The sequence below is a fragment of the Eptesicus fuscus genome, chromosome 5 (assembly GCF_027574615.1).
Source record: "Eptesicus fuscus isolate TK198812 chromosome 5, DD_ASM_mEF_20220401, whole genome shotgun sequence".
Lineage (NCBI taxonomy): Eukaryota > Metazoa > Chordata > Mammalia > Chiroptera > Vespertilionidae > Eptesicus > Eptesicus fuscus.
In genome coordinates, this window is record NC_072477.1 from 99,388,505 (window position 1) to 99,410,292 (window position 21,788).

General features: G+C 39.3%; 1 protein-coding gene across 5 annotated transcripts in view; it reads right to left on the reverse strand.

Moving 5' to 3' along the window:
• ARHGAP12 (Rho GTPase activating protein 12) overlaps positions 1 to 21,788 on the reverse strand; it is a 172,480-nt gene that overhangs the window by 59,835 nt on the left and 90,857 nt on the right. For 2 of the 5 annotated variants that reach the window (XM_054716608.1, XM_054716606.1), the window contains 3 exons: positions 19,255 to 19,515; positions 7,798 to 7,938; positions 6,219 to 6,299 (listed from right to left, as the gene is read on the reverse strand). In XM_054716608.1, coding sequence (XP_054572583.1) covers positions 6,219 to 6,299; positions 7,798 to 7,938; positions 19,255 to 19,397 — 365 coding nt within the window. In that variant the 5' untranslated portion in view covers positions 19,398 to 19,515. Of the gene's footprint in view, positions 1 to 6,218; positions 6,300 to 7,797; positions 7,939 to 19,229; positions 19,516 to 21,788 lie in introns of those variants that run through there. The other 3 variants (XM_054716610.1, XM_054716607.1, XM_054716609.1) reach the window with 2 other exon arrangements.

The following is a 21,788-nucleotide window of genomic DNA, read 5'->3' on the forward strand; positions in this document are numbered from 1 at the left end:
TCAACCCTGCAGGAGAGGGCAGTTAGGGGTGACCAGGCCGGCAGAGAAGGGAAGTTGGGGGCAAACAGGCTGGCAGCAGAGTGGTTAGGGGGTGATCAGGCTGGCAGGCAGAAGCAGTTAGGGGCAATCAGGAAGGCAGGCAGGCAGGCAAGCAGTTGGGAGCCAGCAGTCCTGGTTTGTGAGAGGGATGTCTGACTGCCCGTTTAGGCCCAATCCCAGGGATCGGGCCTAAACGGGCAGTTAAACATCCCTTGAGGGGTCCCAGATTGGAGAGGGTACAGGCTGGGCTGAGGGACAACCCCCCTCCGTGCACGAATTTCATGCACCAGGCCTCTAGTCTTTTAATAAGTATATTTAGAACATTTACATTTAATGTATTGTTTATGTAAGGATTACGCCTGCCATTTTTACTATGTTTTGTGTTCTGTTTACATGCCTATGTCTCTATTTCTGCCTTGCTGTGGCCTACTACCATTTTTTTTTAATCCTCACTCGATTATACGTGTGTTTTTTTCATTGATTTTAAAGGTGCCCCGACTGGGGATGGAACCCACAACCTGGATATGTGCCCTCATTGGGAACTGAACCTGAAACCTCTCTGGTGTATGGGGTGACACTCCAACCAACTGAGCAACACGGCCAAAGCCTACCATATTTTCATTTATCATACAGATATTCCCTGATTTACTGGTACAATGACAATGGGGTTATGTCCCAAAAAAATCTATCATATGTTATAAATATTGTAAGTCGAAAATGCATTTAACACAACTGACATACTGAACATCATAGCATAGCCAAGCCTCCCTTAAATGTTCTCAACACAGTATCAAAAAAAAAAAACGCTGGCAGGCCAAAACCGGTTTGGCTCAGTGGATAGAGCGTCGGCCTGCGGACTCAAGGGTCCCAGGTTCGATTCCGGTCAAGGGCATGTACCTTGGTTGCAGGCACATCCCCAGTAGGGGGTGTGCAGGAGGCAGCTGATCGATGTTTCTCTCTCATCGATGTTTCTAACTCTCTATCCCTCTCTCTTCCTCTCTGTAAAAAATCAATAAAAAAAAAAAAAACAACGCTGGCAACACAGTGCACTGTAGAGTATCTGTTGTTTACTCCATAATCACATGCCTGACTGGGAGCTACGCTTCACTGCCAGTGCCCAGCATCATGAGAGTACTGTATGTTTATCTCTAGCCCAGGAAATGATCAAAACTCAAAATTTGAAGTACAATTTCTCCTGCCATTTTTTCACACCACTTTCACACCATCATAAAGTCAAAAAGTGTGAAACAACTTTCACACCATCATAAAGTCAAAAAGTCGTAAGTCAAATCATCGTAAGTGAGGACCATCTATGGTTTCTTGAGTGTATCTCATTACATTTTTTAGTGCTTGCTCTAGGAATTACAATTTACATACTTAATATATCAGTATACTAGTATCAATATTTTACTACTTCAAGTGGAATATAAAAACTTTTAAAAAATTACACCACATTATTCTCGTCCTCTTTATGATATAGTTGGTTATCTCTACACTCAAGTGCTCCTTCAGAAATGTTATAATTTCCCTTTTGAATGTCAAACATGATTTTTTAAATTTTCTCTTTATGGCTTAAAGTATTACAAATGTCCCTCCGTCCACTAACCTCCTGCACCACCCCCCAGACCTTCACCACACTATTGTATGTGTTCAGGGGTTATGTACATTTGCATGTAAGTTCTTTGGTTAATCTCTTCCTGCGGCTCCTCCCCCTTCCCTCTGAGATTCGTTAGTCTATTCCAGTGATGGGCAACTTTTTGAGCTTGGTTTGTCAAACTTCGCCAAAAAACTGAGCATAACTCGGGTAGTGTGTCACTTTGAGGAAAAAACTAACTCCAAGACTCTAGTCGCAAATGTTTCATCCTCAGGAGCAGCAAATGTTTCATCCTCAGCATGCTGCCGAGTGTCATCAGAAATGGCTACGCGTGTCAGTGCTGACACGCATGTCATAGGTTCGCCATCACTGGTCTATTCCATGCTTCCATGTCTCTAGATGTATTTTTTTCAGTTTGCTTTGTTCACTAGATTCCACATATAAGTTAGATCATGTGATATGTGTCTTTCTATGACTGGCTTATTTTGTTTAACATAATACTCTTTAGGTCCCTCCATGGTGTCTCAAAGGATAAGAGATCCTTCTTTTTTACAGCTGCATAGTATTCCACTGTGTAAATGTACCACAGGTATTTTATCTACTCATCTACTGATGGGCACTTGGTCTGTTTCCACATCTTAGCTATTGTAAATTCTGTTATGAACATAAGGGTCCATATATTTATTTATTTATTTTTTTTAAAAACACACCTATTTATTCTTCCTAGGACCAGTAAACTGGCCTGGCATGTTCTTCCCATGGCAATGGGAGAGGTTAAAGAGCAAGCCCTAGTACTCAAGCCTATCTCAATATTATGCTTTGTGACACATCTGCTCACATTCCATCAGTAAAAGCAAGTCACATGACTGAACTCAGTAAAGGGCGGGACAATACATCCCATCCACTGTGGGAGGCCACTACAAAGGTACATGGTAAAGAGCACTAAAAAGGAGTGGGTAAAGAATGGCCTCAATGACTCAATGATGTAATCTACCCTAGCAGGTAATCTGATCTTTTACCCTCTGATGGTTTTTAAGATTGTCTATTCTGAAGTTTTGCAGATCCAGTAAACTTTGTTAATATGTGGATTTATTTTTTAACTATCCTTCCTTTAGTTTTAGAAAATTCCAAGAACTTATCTTTTTAAATATTATTTCTCTACCATTTTCCTCCATTCTCTCCTTTTGGAATTCCTAGTGTGAGTACAGAAAACTCCACCCATCTTCTATTTCCCTTAACTATGTACACATTACTATTTGTTATCTTCCTATCTCTCTTCTATACTTTATGCTATCCACTGTACTTTTTATTTCAATTACTATCTTTTTTATCTCAAAGATTTATAATTGCATAGTCTTTATTGTATTCACCTGTTCATGTTAACATTTGTTTTGAGTTTTAAAATTTCTTGTTCTTTTAAAACAAAAGCCTTCATTTAACTTTCTGAACACCCACAACATATTCAAAGTCTTTATCATCTGAAATGAGCACAATGATCTGATTCTTGATTTTCTTGTGTCTGTAACAGCATTAGAGTTATTCCTGTGTTTTATTTGGAATTCTAAGCACTCATTTTGAGTGAGAGAGATTTTGTTTTTTCTTTCTTCATTTATCCTTCTTTATTTTTCCCTCCCAATCCTTGCTCTTATCTACTAGGTTTGTAGTTCCCTTCACCTACATCCAATCTAGAACCAGGTACATAATATATGTGTATACATATTTTATCTTACTCAGTTGTCACATGAACATGTTCTTCTTCCAAATTTATAGACAAACGCCTTGAGGGTAAAGACCAAGCCCTATGCATTTGTACCCATTATAACACCTACACAGTACTGAGAGACAAAATGTATTTTAAAAAGTTAAATTTCTAATATCTGTATTGAGGGTTACAAATCTCTGACAGAACTTAAGACTTACTTTCAGTGTTAAATTTCTTAGGGTACAGAATTTAATCTGCAGTCTTCATTATTATACAGTAACTAAAGGCCCGGTGCACGAAATTCATACATGGGGGGTGTGTCCCTCAGCCTAGCCTGTACCCTCTCCAATCTGAGACCCCTCGAGGGATGTCCGACTGCCCATTTAGGCCAGATCCCAGTAGTATTGGGCCTAAACGGGCAGTCAGACATCCCTCTCACAATCCAGGACTGCTGGCTCCCAACTGTTCGCCTGCCTGCCTTCCTGAATGCCCCTAACTGCTTCTGCCTGCCAGCCTGATTATCCCCTAACTGCTCCCATGCCAGCCTGATTGATGCCTAACTGCTCCCCTGCTAGCCCGATTGCCCCTAACTGCCCTCCCCTGCAGGCCTGGTCCCCCTTAACTGCCCTCCCCTGCAGGCCTGGTCTCCCAACTGCCCTACCCTACCAACCCGGTCATGCCTAAATGCCCTCTCCTGCCAGCCTCATCGCCCCTAACTGCTCTCCCTTGCTGGTCTGGTCCCCCCCCCCCAACTGCCCTCCCCTGCAGGCCTGATGCCCCCCACCAAATGCTCTCCCCTGCAGGCCTGGGTCCCCCCCAACTGCCCTTCCCTGCAGGCCTGGTCACCCCCAAATTCCCTCCTCTGCCAGCCTGCTCACCCCTAACTGCCCTTCCCTGCAGGCTTGATCGCCCCCAATTGCCCTCCCTTGCAGGCCTGGTCTCCCCCCCCCCCCCAACTGCTCTCCCCTGCAGGCCTGGGTCTTCCCCAACTGCCCTTCCCTACAGGCCCGGTCACCCCCAACTTCCCTCCTCTGCCGGCCTGGTCACCCCTAACTGCCCTCCCCTGCAGGCTTGATTGCCCCAACTGACCTCCCTTGCAGGCCTGGTCCCTCCCAACTGCCCTAGCCTGCTGGCCATCTTGTGGTGGCCATCTTCTGTCCACATGGGGGCAGCCATCTTTGACTACATGGGGGCAGCCATCTTGTGTGTTGGAGTGATGGTCAATTTGCATATTACTCTTTTATTAGATAGGACAGAGGCCTGGTGCATGGGTGGGGGCCAGCTGGTTTGCCCTGAAGGGTGTCCCGGATCAGGGTGGGGCTTCCCTTGGGGCGTGGGGCAACCTGGGCGAGGGGCCTGTGGTGGTTTGCAGGCCAGCCACGCCCCCCGGCGACCCAAGCGGAGGCCCTGGTATCTGGGATTTATTTATCTTCTACAATTGAAACTTTGTAGCCTGGAGCGGAGCCAAGCCTTCTGCTCACTCCGTGGTGGCAGCCATTTCTGTTGGGATTTATTTATCTTCTATAATTGAAACTTTGTAGCCTTAAGAGGAGGCCAAAGAAGGCCAGGGCTGCAGAAGCTAGGCTTCCTCCATCGCTGGGGGCAACCCTAGCCTCCTGCTCTCTCCAGCTCTGTGGCTGCCACCATTTCTGTTGGGATTTATTTATCTTCTATAATTGAAACTTTGTAGCATTGAGTGGAGGCCTGGGCCGGCAAGGGCAGGCGGAAAGCTTGGCTTCCTCTATTACCAGGGAAACCCAAGCCTCCCTCCTGCTCTCTCCATGGCTGCAGCCATCTTGGTTTGGTTTATTTGCATATTTGCTCCTGATTGGCTGGTGGGCGTGGCTTGTTGGTGTAGCAGAGGTACGGTCAATTTGCTTATTACTCTTTTATTAGATAGGATGCTGCAATTAACATAGGGGTACATACATTCTTTCAAATTGGTGTTTCAGGTTTACTCAGATAAATTCCTAGAAGTAGAAACGCCAAGTCCTAAGGCAGCCCCATTTTCAACTTTTAGAGGTAACTCCATACTGCTATCCACAGTAGCTGCACCAATATGCGTGCCCACCAGCAGTACATGAGGGGTCCCTTTTCTCCACATCCTTGCCAAGACCTGTTATTTACTGATTAATTGATAACAGCCATTCAGACAGGTGCGAGGTGATATCTCCTTGTGGTTTTAATTAGCATTTCTCTGATGATTTGTGATGTTGTGCATCTTTTCACATGTCTATTGGCCATCTATCTGAATTCTGTCTTTGGAGAAGTGTCTATTCAAGTCTTTTGCCCATTTTTTAAATTTCATTGTTTGTTTTCTTGATGTTGAGTTTTAGCAGTTATTTATATATTTTAGAGATTAACCCTTTATCAGATGTATCATTGATGAATACATTCTCCCAATCAGTGGGTTGTCTTTTCATTTGGCTGATGTATTCCTTTGCTGTGCAAAAACTCTTTAGTTTAATGTAGTCCCATTTGTTTCTCTTTTATTTCCTTTGCCAAATAATATATATCAGAAAAATTATTGGTACATGAGATGTCGGAAATTTTAGTGCCGATATTTTCTAGAATATTTACAGTTTTGCAACTAACATTTAAGTATTTAATCCATTGTGAGCTTATTCTTGTGTGTAGTGTAAGAAGGTAGTCTAGTTTCATTTTTTGGATGGTGCTTTGGGGAATTCAAATGGTCACTGTAGGATCAAGTTTTTTCTAAAATAATGTTTTTTCTAAAATAAAAATTGGAAGCTACACTGACACTATCCCAGGACCAAACTGGAATTACAACTAAAATATAGAAAACAATCCAGAATAATAAACAATTTTCATATTATTTCATCTACTATTTTCAAATAGAAAGTCAGTATTAAGGTTTATTACCTTTGGCAATTCCCATTCCGACCTAGATCCATCGGCACTGTAGTAATATTGTCTACCTTGATCATCAACATGCTTGAGCCACTATAAAAACAGAACAGGTGTTATTTTTTAATTTAAATAAAAGTAAGTTTAAGCTTATACAACCAGAGATATTAGTTATTATTCCTATGAATTATATTCTAACTGCTTTAGAAAACTTCAAAAAAATTTTTAACAATCTTATGCTAATAGTTACATTTTAAGTTTGGTAAGATTAAATAAACTCAATATTGAATTAAGTTTATTTTCTCTCTCTTTCCTCTAAAGTAAAGCTAGGGGTTCAAGTACCACTAAATAACATAAGAAATACATAACATAAAGATATAAATACACACACACACACACACACACATATATATACACTGAACACAGGGCCACACCACCCTAAAAAACAGGACTGAGAAATTAATAAAAAGAGATTTTTTTTCTTCAATCTTTAAGTATAAACTACTAAAAATTTTAAGCCAAACTTGATGAGGGCAACAAATCTTACTTACTATGACTAAATAATAATAGAAAAATATTTCATACAATATAACACAGAGACTAGGAGGGGGAAAAGACTACATATTGCTAATACAAATATATTATCTTGATGGTGATATATATAAATACTATTATTTCCTTATGTTCTAGTGACAAATAATTAAAGCAGAAATGAGGGATAAAAGCCTTCATTCATTCCCAAGGGCATGTTCTCTAAACCAGCCCAACTAAACAGTTACCTTCTCTGATGATAAGAGATGTAATATACACATAAAATTTCAATATGCATTCCCCCAAACTAGTTAATTATTCATAAGATACTAGATTCATGGGTTTTGTTTTACATAACTTGGTTATAAAAGAAAAGTGAGTGTAGGAAGTAAAGTAGTATATCATAATAACATGCTAAGAAAACTATTCCCAAAATCTATTCTCCATGAAAAATAGCCCTTTGAATCCACAGGTTTCCCATCTACAGATTTAACCAACTGCAGATTGAAAATAAAGCCCCACCCCCAATTCCCAGAAAGTTCCAAGGAGCAAAATTTGGATTTGCCAATGTGCCAAGCACTACACTGAATCCAAATGAATGAAGTGATGTGTAGGCAGGTCCTGCTTTAGCCCATGTACAAATATAGGTTATTTGCAAATACTATGCCATTTTATATAACATGAGGATTTGAGCATCCTCAGATTATGGTATCTGTGGGGAAGAGGAGGGTTCTGGACCAATCCCGCAAGGATACCAAGAGACAACTATATAAAGAAGTATTTTTATTGAAGAAATCTAAACAGAATGACACTTAACAGGCCTACTCTTAAAAAGGTCTGTTCTAAGTGGGTTTTGACGCCATAAAAATAATCAATGTAATTGTAAGCAGTTTAAAAGCTGAGTCAGTAGTTATATTGAGTTTTCATGTTGTCAACTTACATAACTACAGAATTACAATGAAGAATATTTGCATGAGTTTTTTAAGTACTACTAAACTTTCAGTATACAATGATTTTATGAGAGGATTCAACCAAGAAAACTAGATGACAAAAAAGAATGTACCTTTTCATTAGTATAGTCACTGGTATATAAGGTATGCCCACGTTCATCCAACTCTTCTGACCAACCCCTTGGAGGAGAACCACACTGACTATCTGACTGGCTGTAACAAATGTTGTGGCAGTTTTCTTCTGATGAAAGAAGCTATAAATAGTCAGAAACATAAGGAATTTTCTTCTTTGAATAATATAAGTATGCAGCAGTTGAAAATCTAAGAGATCAATTTTATTTGACTTTAAATACTAAGACATCCTGAATATATTTGAAGAATTAATTTTTAAAACAAATTGTTCACCCTTTTAAATGGTACACTGTAAGTGTTGAGGTGAAATTAATAATAGTTATTCTATAACATTAATACAAATCTAAAAAAGTTCACCATCATAAAATTGAAAACAGAAGCTTTCACTCGTCAGCAACAAGGACTTTGATGGAAAAGCAGAATATCACCAGTACCTGAGCCCCATCACCCCCCCTCCAGTGACTATTCCACCCAAACTTAATTTAGGACATCAAAGGACAGATTCCCTTGGTCTCTCCCTTAAAGTTTCAACAATTTCAATAATTATAACTCAACAAAGGAGTCCCTGCTCAATGCACAAGCATGCCTGAGAGATCCACTCATTAAGACATCTAAAGGTGGGCAAGTGAGAGCAAAAGAGGGAGGCAAGAAGGCAGGAAAGCTGAGATGAGCCACCAACACAGCCCTGCATCAGAGAGCTCAGGGCCGGGCTCAGCCTGGAGAAGGGAGGAATCTGGTTCTGGTTGGCAATCCCTTCAGCTAGGAAGAGCAGAAAGATTTGGTGGGCATTCCTGCAGAAGCAAATAGTATGAGCTTCAGCTGAGCAGAGACCTGGACAAGGACACAGCACTGGGCTCCGTCACAGTTGTTAGGCGGTGGGCATTACAGGTAGAGAAACAAAGCTACAAAGTCCATAGCCTCCCAGAGCCAGCCTCCCTTCACCCTTGGTGTTGGGTTGTGGGGCACAATATCTGCAAACATGAGAACTGGTACTACAGAACCACTTTTTTCCCTTAACAAAGGGTGCACTCTGTAATCAATTTGGGGGTCAGGGCACAGGGGTGACCCATGGAAATTAAGGTCACCATTATTAAGAGGGCAAAACAACAATGAAGCTGGCCAGCTCCCCAGCCCACCCCACCACCACACATCACAGCTACCTGGAGGAAAGTGTCTGGCTACAGAGGACAACACGGGATCTCACAGATATATTTATGACAACAACAACTGGTTGCAGGCTCCTCCCCAGCTCTGACTGAGGTGCATACAGGAGGCAACCAATTGATGTGCTTCTCTCACATGAATATTTCTCTCTGTCTCTCCCTCCCTCTTCTATGCGCTCTAAAAAAAAAAAAAAATCAATGGAAAAATATCCTCCGGTGAGGACTGAAAAAAGAACAAAAAAACTTGTGATTTAGCACCACCTATTGGAAAATAAGAGCAAGACCCCTTCGCATTAATCTGCTAGAGAAATGCCACTCATATACATAGATGCCTAGACAGAAAACATCTATCAAATACCACGAATAAACAAGGAAACAAGGCAGTTCAGAAAGAGAATGAAAAATCCCAAGAAAACAAACTTAAAGACATAAAAATGTGTGATATAAATGACAGCAAATTCAAGATTGCAGTTATGAAAATACAAGATGTAAGAAAATACAGACAGGCAATTTAATGCACTCAGAAAACAAGCAAAGAAAATTAATGCCATACTGAAAAGACTGAAACTTTAAAAAAGAACCAACCAAACAAATTCTGGAGATAAAGAACTCAGTAAGAGATCAAGAATGAACTAGCAAGCATATGAAATAAAGCAAAGCAGATAGAGGAAAGGATTAGTGGTATCAAAGACAGAAATCTAGAAATGATACAGAGGGAAGAAGAAACAGATTTAAGCATAAAAAAGATATGTAAGAACTCTACGAAAACTATCTGACTCCATCAGAAAAAGCAATCCTATATAATAAAAGCATAATATGCAAATCGACAAAACAGCTGAATGACCAGTCAGTGGGGGGAGGGGCCGGCGAGCAGGTGGCACCAGACCAACCAAGGCGCATGCCAGTGAGCAGAAGGAGGGGACAGCGATGGGGGTAGGGCGTGGCAGCAACCAGCGGCGGCAGAGGGGCAATGGCGGGGAGGGTGGCCAAGGCGCACCGGCCGGTGCCATCCCCTGATCAGCCGCCCAGTCACAGGGTGATGGGGGCAGCACCGTCCCCTGATTGGCCCGCCTGGTCAGAGGGAGGCCAGACTGCAGCTTAGGCCCACTCCCTGAGCGGGCCTAAGCTGTCAATAGGACATCCCCTGAGGGCTCCCGGACTGAGAGGGCATAGGCCAGGCTGAGGGACCCCCCGCCCCAGAGTGCACGAATTTTCCTGCACTGAGCCTCTAGTCTATAATAATAAAAGTGTAATATGCTAATTAGACTGACGTCCTTCTGGAAGACCTGGATGAAGCCGGGACTGCAAGGGAAGCCTGGGTCCCAGGTGCCAGAGGGAAGCCGGTGCAACAGCCAGGGGAAGGAAGGCCTACTCTTGCACGATTTTCCTGCATTGGGCCTCTAGTATAAGAATAATAAGCATACCAGAAAAAGAGGAAGAAAGAGAGAGCCTATTCAAACAAATAGTTGATAAGAACTTCCCAAACCTATTGAAAGAGCCAGATCCTTGAATCCAAGAAGCAATAACACATAGTTATTTCAATCCAAAGAGGCCTTCTCCAAGGCACATTGTATTAAAACTGTCAAAAATTAATTTTTTAACATAGAAAGAATTTTCAAGGCAGCTGAAGGGTTAGGGGGAGGGGTAAGTAACCTATAAAGGAAAGCCCATTACATTATCTTCAGACTTCTCAGCAGAAACTCTACAAACCAGAAGAGAAGTGGAACCAAATATTCAAACTACTGAAAGAGAGAAATTATCAGCCAAGAATAATATATGCAGTAAAGTTATCCTTTAAATATGAAGGAGAAATAAAGACTTTTCTAGACATACAGAAACAGAGGGAATTCATCAGAAGACCTCCATTGCAGTAAATACTCAAGGGGGTTATTCTACCTGAAACAAAGAACAAAAGGTCACTATGAGTAAGTTCACCAACAAACTTACAGCATAGCCTGGCTAGTGTGGCTTGGTGGTTGACAGTCGACCTATGAACCAGGAGGTCAGGGTTGAATTCTCGATCAGGGCACAATTCCTGGCTGGGGCACATGCCTGCGTTGCAGCTCAATCCCCAGGAGGGGGTGTGCAGGAGGCAGCCAATCAATGATTCTCTCTCATCATTGATGTTTCTATCTCTCCCTCCTCTCTGAAATCAATTAAAAAAATATTTCATTAAAAAAAACTTACAGCATAAGTAGAGATAATTTGTGACAATAAAAGGGGAGAGGGTGAAGGTCTGACTTTGCAAAGGTGGATGGACATCAGATGAATTCAAAAGAAAAAGAGCTACTACATAATGAAACTTTCTTTTTCATAAACCTAATAGTAACCACACAAAAAAAAAATCCAAAACAGAGACACATAGCTTAAAAAAAGAGGAAACAAAGTAAAGAAGTATGGAATATCACCAAACAAAAACAGACAGAAACACGAAGAAAAAGAACCAATGGAGGTACAGAGCTACCAGAAAACAAAAGATAAAATGGCTACAGAAAATCCTCATACATCAATAATTACGCTAAATGTAAATGGACTAAATTCACCAATAAAGAGGCAGAGAGTAGCAGAGTGGATCAAAAAACAAAACCTAACCATATGCTGCCTTCAGGAAACACATCTAAGTGTCACTTTGTGCAGATGACATAATTCTGTATATAGAAAACCCTAAAGACTCCACCAAAAACTATTAGAAACAATAAATACAGTAAAGTTGCAGGATACAAAATCAAAGCACAAAAATTCACTGCTTTCCTATATACTAATAATGAAACTTCAGAAAAAGAAATGGGAGGGGCAGGGGACAATACCTAGGAATAGACTTAAAGAAGGATGTGAAGGACCTATATACTGAAAACTACAAAGCATTATAAAAAAAATAAATGTAATACTATCAACAATAAATATATATATACATTTTTTTTAAAAGAGAGACATAGAAAAAGACACAATGAAATAGAAAGATACCCATGTTCAGGGACTGGAAGAATCAACATCGTTAAAAGGGCCATATTACCCAAAGCAATATACAGGTTTAATCCCCATCAAAATCCTAATGTCATTTTTTTAAAGAAATAGAATTTTAAAATTATTAGGTTTGTATGGCACCACAAAAGAACCTGAATAGCAAAACTGAGAAAAAAGAACAAAGCCAGAGGTATCATACTACCTGACTTCAAAACTGTAATACAGAGCTACGATAATCAAAACATGGTACTGGTGAAAAAAAGACCACACAGAGCAATGGAACAGAATTAAGAGCCCAGCAATAAAACCACAGGTACATAGGCAAATAATTTTGACAAAGAGCCAAAAACACACAATGGAAAGGGGGGTGGAGGGGAAGCCTCTTCAATAAATGATGCTGGGAAAATTAGCAAGCCACATGCAAAAAAATGAAACTAGATTACCGTTTGACCCTTGTATATAATTTAATTCAAAATGGATCAAAGACATAGATCTGAAACAATAAATTACATAAAAGAAAACCTAAGTGCTATGTTTTCTTATGGACCGTGGTCATAGAAAACATTTTATGAATCTGACCCCAAAGGCAAGGGAAGTAAAGGTAAAAAGAAATGAATAAGACTATAAAATACAGCAAAAGAAACTGACAACATAACAAAAAGGCAACCAACCAAATGGGAGATGATATTTGCAAACAACAGCTCCAACAAGGGGTTAATATCCAAACTATATAAAGAACTAAACTCATACAATTCAACACCAAACAAACAATCCAATTTAAAAAATGGGCATAGGATGTGAACAGACACGTCTCCCCAAAACGACATATAAATGGCCAATATATGAAAAGATGTTCAATTTTACTAGCTATTAAGGAAATGCAAATCAAAAGTACAATTCACCACCTCATACCTGTTAGAATGGCTATTAACAACAAGACAGGTAATAATGAGGAGTTAGAAATGAGTAGCAATTAGGGATGGGATATGGGGGAGAGGAATGTAAAGGGGAGGAGTGACTGAACCCGCCTGTGGGAGCAGAAAACAGTTCATTAACCATACCTTTTCCCATTTGAAATCACAAGAATCAAGGAGCCTGGTCCAGAGCTGAAACAGGGGTAGGGAAAATGAGCAAGAACCCTGAAGTTTAAAATGTATGGATATTGCTAAGGCAGAATTCTTAGAATTTACCAATGGGAAGTTAGCAAGGCACATATTAACCTCTAAACAAAGAAGCTTCGGTGGCAACCTGCTTGGGTCCCCTCCCTCCTGCAGCAAGGAGTTTTTCTGTAACAAAACTTTACTTTCAGCCCTGCCCACATTGGTCATGGTTGAGCATTGACTTATGAACCAGGAGGTCATGGTTCAATTCCTAGTCAGGGCACATGCCCAGGTTGCAGGCTTGATCCCCAGTGTGAGGTGTGCAGAAAGCAACCAATCAATGATTCTCTCTCATTTTTTGAATTTAATTACAGAGGAAAGGAGAGTGAGAGGCAGATTTCTCCCTCCCCTTCTCCCTTCCTCTGTAATTAAATTAAATTTTTAAAAAACTAAGTAAAAACTTTACTTTTGCTCATCTCTTTGTCTGTGAATTCATTCTTCAATTCTGCGGGACAACGAACTTGGACCCAAACAGAAATTTTGGCATTAATAACAAGTGTTGGAGAGGTTGTGAAGAAAAAGGAACCCTCATTCACTGGTGGGAATGTAAACTGGTACAGCCACTATGAAAAACAGTTTGGCAATTCCTAAAAAAATTAAGGATGGACTTACCATATAACCCAGCAATCCTTCTTTTGAGTAACTACCAAAAAAATTTGAAAACATTTATTTGCACCCCTGAATTCATCCCAGCATTGTTCATGGTGGCCAAAATGGTGAGACAACCAAAGTGTCCTTCAATGGAGGACTGGATAAAGAACATATGGTGCATATATACTATTTACTGGAATTATCAAAAATAAATTATGAGACTAAAAAAAGATATTAACAAACAATAGGCCCTTCACTGGATAATAACAAATAAATAATAGACCCTTCATTGTAGGAAAAAAACTACATAAAATATTACTTGACAAGTGAACAACATGGAATATTAACTGTATACTAAATAATATATTAGCATTAACTTTTTTCTATGGTAAATCTATTTTTCACCCAAAAAAATGGTTTTGCTGGAAAATGTCCATATAGTTAAGAGAATAATTATGTTGTCTGCTCCAAATGGTCCAGAAAAAAGTTACTGGAGGTTGGAGGGAGGAAGAGAGAAATAAAGCAAATGTGGCAAAATATTAACAATTGGTAACTTTACATGAAATCTCTGGTGTAGAGAGCACCTGAGAAGGCACATGAGCATTTCTTTAATTATTGTCAGCTGAATCCAGTGGCATTCGCAGAGCCACGTCCTGGAGACGTACCGTGCCAGAGGCAGGTACGTCATCAGCCTGACCCTTAGCTCAGGTGCCAAGGGGTGGGTTTCATTATCTAAGTTCAGCCAGGCACAAGGAATGGACGCAATTATCTGGGCTTAGCCAGGAGTAACGATTACAAAGAAGCCACAAAGAATGAAAAATTACAGCTTGATCTTTAATCATGATTTCACATAATTTCCTTTGTTTTAAACTCTAGTAAAACTTCCTGGAATTATATTGTATATAATGAACGCACTGCACCGGCTCTGGGTCACTGTCTCTCCATCAGAGGACAGCTGTCCCACCCGGTCCCAGCTTTCCCTACTGTTTCTGCGTCTGTCTCTTTCATTTTCTCAATCCCCCGTCACCCCTTAGGACTCGTGTCCACTCTCGAGCCGCACTGGACAGGATAAAGAGAGAAATACTTAATACTCTGGTATATCAATTTTCACTGTATTGTTCTTTCTAGTTTATTGTAGGTTTCAAACTTTTCAAATTAACAAGAGGGGAAGCTTCACCAAACAAATACTAAGGGTACCAGTTAATAATGCGGATTACACATATGTTGATACACATGCGATTTGATATGTATGCTATTTTGTTGTGTTGACAAGCTTCAAAACTTCATATCTCAAATTTGCTGAAGGTGTTAACATCATAGATATTTTTACACTTAAAAATCTTGAATTTTGTGCCAAAAAAAAAGAGCATTTGCAGGAAGTTTTAATTCATTACTTTATTTTGAAGAAAAGTGCTGATGAAAGTTATCATCTGGTGAATATGCTCCTTCTCAAGATACTTGTGAACGCTGGTTTAAATGCTTTAAAAGTGATGATTTCGATGTGAAAGACAAAGAACATCCAGGTCAACCGCAAAAGTTTGAAGACCAACAATTAGAAGCATTATTGGATGAAGATGCATGTCCAACTCAAAAGCAACTTGCAAAAAGATTAAACACTGCTCAGCAAACAATGTCCAATCGTTTACAAGAAATGGGAAAGATTTTAAAGGAAGGAAAATGGGTGCCACATCAACTGAATGAAAGACAAAGAAAACCGAAAAGTCATCAGTAAAATGTTGCTTCAACGGCACAAAAGAAAGTCTTTTTTGCATTGAATTGTGACTGGCGATGAAAAGTGGCTTTATTTTGAGAATCCCAAATGCACAAAATCATGGGTTGATCCAGGTCAACCATCAACATCGACTGCAAGGCCAAATTGCTTCAGAAATAAGACAATGCTCTGTGTTTGGTGGGATCAGGAAGGTGTGGTGTATTATGAGCTTCTAAAACCAGGTGAAACCGTTAATACTGATCACTACCGACAACAAATAATCAATTTGAAGCACACTTTGATCTTGAAACGACCAGAATGGGCCAGAAGACACGGCAAAGTAATTTTGCTTCATGATGACGCACCATCACACACTTCAAAACCAGTTAAAGACACGTTAAAAGATCTTGCCTGGGAAGTATTAACCCACCCGCCTTATTCACCAGACCTTGCTCCTTCAGATTACCACTTGTTCCGATCAATGGCACATGCACGTTCTGCGCAGCACTTAAGTGGAAAACTGGGTCTCTGAATGGTTTGCCTCAAAACAAGAAAGGTTCTATTAGGACGGTATCCACAAATTACCTGAAAGATGGGGAAAATGTGTAGCTAGCGATGGACATTACTTTCAATAAAGCACTTTTGATGTTTCTCTTGAAATTATCGTGTTTCCTTTGATTACAAAATCCGCATTATTTAATGGTACGTGTAGCAAGAAACTTTTTTTTTAATTCAAACACTGGTTTAACATCAAATAAAAATGTAAATGAAGAGGAAAATAGTGAACAGAAACTACATCTGGAAAATTATTGAGAATGAAGCAGAGAGACATAGAGATAACATTTTTAAATATAAGGGAAATCAAGAGACATGACAAACAGAGTGAACAGACTAAACATGCATCTAATCAAATTTCCAGAATGAGAAGAAAGAGAACATGAGACACTAGCTATTTACAGTTAATGGCTACGAATTTTCCTGAACTGATCAAAGATAGGACTCCTAAAATTCAAGGATTCCAACAAAGCTGTGGCAGGAAATAGAAAAGATAACCTTCACCTTATCACATCATAGTGAAATTATAAATCGAAGATCTTAAAAGTTACCAGCAAGAAATGACAATCAGACTGACAGGTGAATTTTTATTATCAACCATGGAAGCAAGAAACATGAGAATAAAATCTTTAATAAATTAGAAAAAAACAAATAAGTAAACATTCAACTTAGATCTATATACCTGGTAAAAACATTCTTCAAATATAAGGACGAAATAAATAAATTTCCAGATAAGTAAAAACTAAAATTCTATCACGAACAGATCCTCACTAAGGACATTTAAAAGTATGTACTTAAGACAGTAGGAAAGTTATCCAGATAATCTAATTTGCATTAAAAATGTGATAAAAGTAGTAGTAAATATGAGGATTAATTTTAAGTCATCATGTACAACAAGAATAAAGACAACAATAAAATAAAATATAAGAAGACAATAGCACAACAACATGTATAGTCCTTGTACGGCTTTAAGGAGCAAGAAGCAAAAGCAGCACTACTGACAGTTAAGACCAGATAGATAACTCTGTGAGAGTTTTCTTGTGTATCATAAGCTGTTCATCAGCATCTCTGGTCTCCAACCACTAGAGGCCAGTAGCAGTCTCCCACCAGTAACAAAACTGACTCCACACTGTCTAAATCTAACCCCTCACCCCTCACCCCTCCCTGAGCAGAACTATCCCTAGTTGAGAACTTTTGTTCTAGAGTGACAACTAAAATAATGTCTCTAAGTTAAGATGGAACACTTGCTCTGTATCAAACCCCACTAAAATAAAAATGGTAAGATACCTTTAAAAGTCCTAAACCCACAAGAAGAGGGAAAATGGCGAAGAGCCAACAGTCACAAAACTCTGAAAATTGAGACACAGATGAACAAGAAAGCAGAATCTAAACTGGTGGGAGTAGGGAGTGAAGTTGGGAAGGGAAGATGAAATCCAATAAATTTAGAGAGAAGAATCTTCAAATAGCTCAGGAACTGATGGTATTCCTGGAACTGGGGCTGAAAGCAGGGGTACTAACTGGCTGCTGGGAGTGCACCTCTTCCTTACTTATCTCAGCAGAAGTATACGTATTTATTCCCTCTCAAGAGAGAAAAACAGTAAAATTCTTAGTTGGAAGACAACATAATTAGGACATAGGTACCAACAGAAAGAGGGAAGACTAAGGGATTATACTGCAAACTGAATGCTGACTACCAAGATCCTGGCAGCCTTGACTTTGTAGATAGAGATTTTAAGACTTCTGTGGAAACTCTGATTAGTCTAAAAGGAAAGACCTAATGGTTCTAACATTAGGGACTCCTCAATAAGCAGATGATTTCACCTGCCATCAAGTTCAAAATGCCTTGCAAATGTGAGGGGAAAAAAATAATTTCCAACCAGAATTCGATATTCAGACAAACTAGCAATTAAATATGAGAGCAGAATATAGACATTTTAACACTCAACTTTGCCTCCCATGCACAACCCTTCCCAAGAACTAGAAGATGTGACCCAGCCACTTTGAAAATACCTATTTTTATACAACTTGTAAGCTGAGACTCTGATATACAAAACACTCTTTTATTTCATGAAATTTAAAGTTAAAAAACACGTTGTTAAAAGTTCCTGCGTGTACTTTAAAATTCCTTTAAATTATTCTATAATTTAGCCCTTACCCCAATTCTCCCAAATTACAAGATTTTACTTTATTGTTCATACAAAGGGTAATTTATTTTCAAATCTTTCTAGGTCTACAATTCAAATAGTTTTCCTAACATTTTTTATTACAATAACCAGAAACAATTTCTCTCACTATTCTCAATCTCATTCTTGAACACTAAAAGTACAATTTACCACCAAACCAGAGCTATTAATAACCAACTAAAAACAGGACAAGAAGAGGGGTTATTAACTACAAAAAGCTTCTAGATTCTGTTAAATACAAGAAGTGTTACCTGATTTTTCCAGCTCCTGAAGTTCTGTTTTTATTGTACAAGCCAGCTGCTTTTTATAAGGGCAGGGTGCACTATGCAAGTGCAGGGCCCAGTTTATTGAACAGCAGGATTTAACACCCTTTTATCAATCCTACTGAAGCTTTTTCTGCATATCTAGACAGCCCCAAGGAATCTCTACAAATCTCTGAGGTAAGTATTTCTCAAAATACAGCTTGCCAATTCACTGCACCACCCTTCAAGAAGTGTGGGGAAAGGTGAAATCATGGGTGCAGGGGGAAGATAGTATAAACACAACTGTTAGAGAAAATAATGATTTTGAAATAAATTGTCAGACTTACTGGATGGCTCATTTGTAGCAGACACATTAGATTATAAAAAGTGATCTTGTACCTCTAACTGTCAGAAACTGAGAAGTATCCTGGTAGATACCAAACCAATAAAGTATCCATTTTAATCAGTTAAATATTTGTTTTTGTGTGTTTGACTAAGCCACATCATATAATATTTTTTCCTTCCTTTTCTAAAAAAAAAAAAAAAGTCACTGCATGGGTAATAACAGTGATTGAACTATCTACCATCTAGCACATGAGGGAAACCATTAGCACTAGGCAACTTTAATCCAGTTAATTCTGCAACTAGTAAGCACACTACAAGGTTAGCTACTGTCTACTAGTTAGAGATTAGGCAGTAACTAGCATTAACAAAATAAAACTTGCAAAGAAGATTTGGTATTTTAGAGATTTCAAGTATACTACCATTTCAATACCAAGACACAAACCTATTCACTCCTTTTGTCTCTGAATGATTAAAAAAAAAAAAAAGTTTTGTAACTCACTGGTCAACTCCGTGATTACTCATACCTCTTGATCTCCTGGATTTTGGAAATCTTTGCTAATGCTTGTATCCCGAGTCCATCGAGGGGGTTTCCAAGTTCTTTCCTGTGTTCCTCTGTTATAGTAATAACTACGCCCTGAAGTATCTTTATGAGTTTCCCATTCTCCATTAATCTGAATTGCTGGGCTCCCAGGAAGCGGGGGGAGAGTAGACTGGGATATTTTCAGCTCTTGTAGATTAGCATAGACGGGAGAATCTGGACGTCCTTGATTTGGAGGTGTCGTTGCCTGTGAAAAATTTAAAGTATTCATGTTTAAACTACCATATCATTTATAAATTAAAATTAAATTAAACACGAGATTTATAAAGATACATACTAAAATTCATTTTAAAACCTATACAGGAAGTTTCTTTTCAAGGAAGTAACAATTTAACAGTTTCAATATCCCTAGTTTGAAAGAAGTTAAAGATTCAAAGAGAGCCCTGGCCAGTTTGGCTCAGTGGATGGAGCATCGGCCTGTGGACTGGGGGGGTCCCAGGTTCGATTCCAGTCAAGGGCATGTACCTTGGTTGAGGGCACATGCCCAGTAGGGGGTGTGCAGGAGGCAGGTGATCGATGTTTCTCTCATCGATGTTTCTAACTCTCTCTCTCCCTTCCTCTCTGTAAAAAATCAATAAAATATATATTTTTAAAAGATTCAAAGAGAATACACTGTGATGAATAACTTTCCCTCACCCTGAATCAATATGCAACTAGAAATAAGAAGTTGTGGGTTCTAGTCCAAGATGTGGCACTAACAAATTATATGACACAGGATCAGATCACTTCACCTCTTTAAAGATAGAATTTTTTTTATTGGTTGTAAATGAGAAAATTGGATCAAACAACCTGGGTCTCTTTTGATTCTAAAATTCTATTATTTTAGGCAATTTTTAAAATATAGAAGGCCTTGCTCTAGCTGGTTTGGCTCAGTGGATAGAGCATCAGCCTTCAGACTGAACAGTCCCAGGTTCGATTCTGGTCAAGGGCACATGCCCGATTGCAGACTCAATTCCCAGTAGGGGGCATGCAGAAGGCAGCGGGTCAATGATTCTCCCTCATCATTAATGTTTCTATCTCTCTTACCCTCTCCCTTCCTCTCTCTAAAAATCAATTTAAAAAAATTTTTAATATATATAAAGACACATGAATAACTTAGCAATTACTCAGAAAACTATGAAAAGAAATAATTTTATATTCAAAGATTTAATATTAAATAAGGAATATAAATGAAAGATAAAAGGATAGATTACTTCAGCTAAGAATTTATTACGTTCTATTTCTTCTCAGTTACAATTTCTAGGTAGCCATAAATATTTAATTTATTCCTAGTTTCTTTGTGAATTTCCTAACAGTGGAAAAGTGAAAATGAGCAATAACTCTGATTTCCAAGTTTAATCTCAAACTACATATTTTGTTTTAAATGTCTCACTACATGTCAAGAGCAGAATACTCTTCATACACTTTGCATAATGACTCTGTAAACTGGATTGTTAGAATTCTAGTTGCTAGAAAAAAGCATTCATCTGAGAACACCTTTTTATACTGTGTATTCATATTTGTGTATAATCATCCCTTTTATGACAGGGTATCTCAACCTCAGCACCACTAGCATTTTGGGACAGATCATTATTTGCTGTGGGAGGCTATCCTGTGCAATGCAGAATGTTTACTAGCATCTGGCCTCTACCCTCTAGGTCAGTGATGGGCGACCTTTTGAGCTTGGTGTGTCAAACTTCGCCAAAAAACTGAGCATAACTCAGGTAGTGTGTCACTTTGAGGAAAAAACATTATTTCGCAAATGTTTCATCCTCAGGAGCAGCAAATGTTTCCTCCTCGGCATGCAGCCGCCTCAGCGGCCGCGTGTCATCAGAAATGGCTACACGTGTCAGTGCTGACACGCGTGTCATAGGTTCGCCATCACTGCTCTAGATCAAGGATGGGGAACTTCTTTTCTGCCAAGGGTCATTTGGATATTTATAACACCATTCACAAGTCATACAAAATTATTAACTTAAAAATTAGCCAGCCCCATTTGCAACAGCATGTATGGAACTGGAGAGCATTATGCTAAGCGAAATAACCAGTCAGAGCAAGATAAATATCACATGATCTCACTCATATGTGGATAATGATCAACATAATTTGATGAACAAGAATAGATCCAGAGACAAATGGTAGGGGATGAGGGGGGGGGATTAGAGAGCAACAAAAGGACTTGTATGCCTGCATATTAGCATAACCAATGGGGTAGTGGGGGCCTGCCTGGGGTGGGAATGGCTGGGGCGGGGGTCAATTGGGAAAAAGGAGACATATGTAAAACTTTAGACAACGAAAAAAAAATTAGCTTGTCATAGTTGGTCAAACATTTAATTAACTCACCCCTAACACCTTGGCACCCTGGCAGGACAGGACCAAATGATTCTGAGGGCCTTACAAGGTCCACAGACCGACGTTCCTCACCTGTAGTCTAGATGATAGTGGCTTCCCCCCAGACCCCATTGTGACAACTAAAAATTA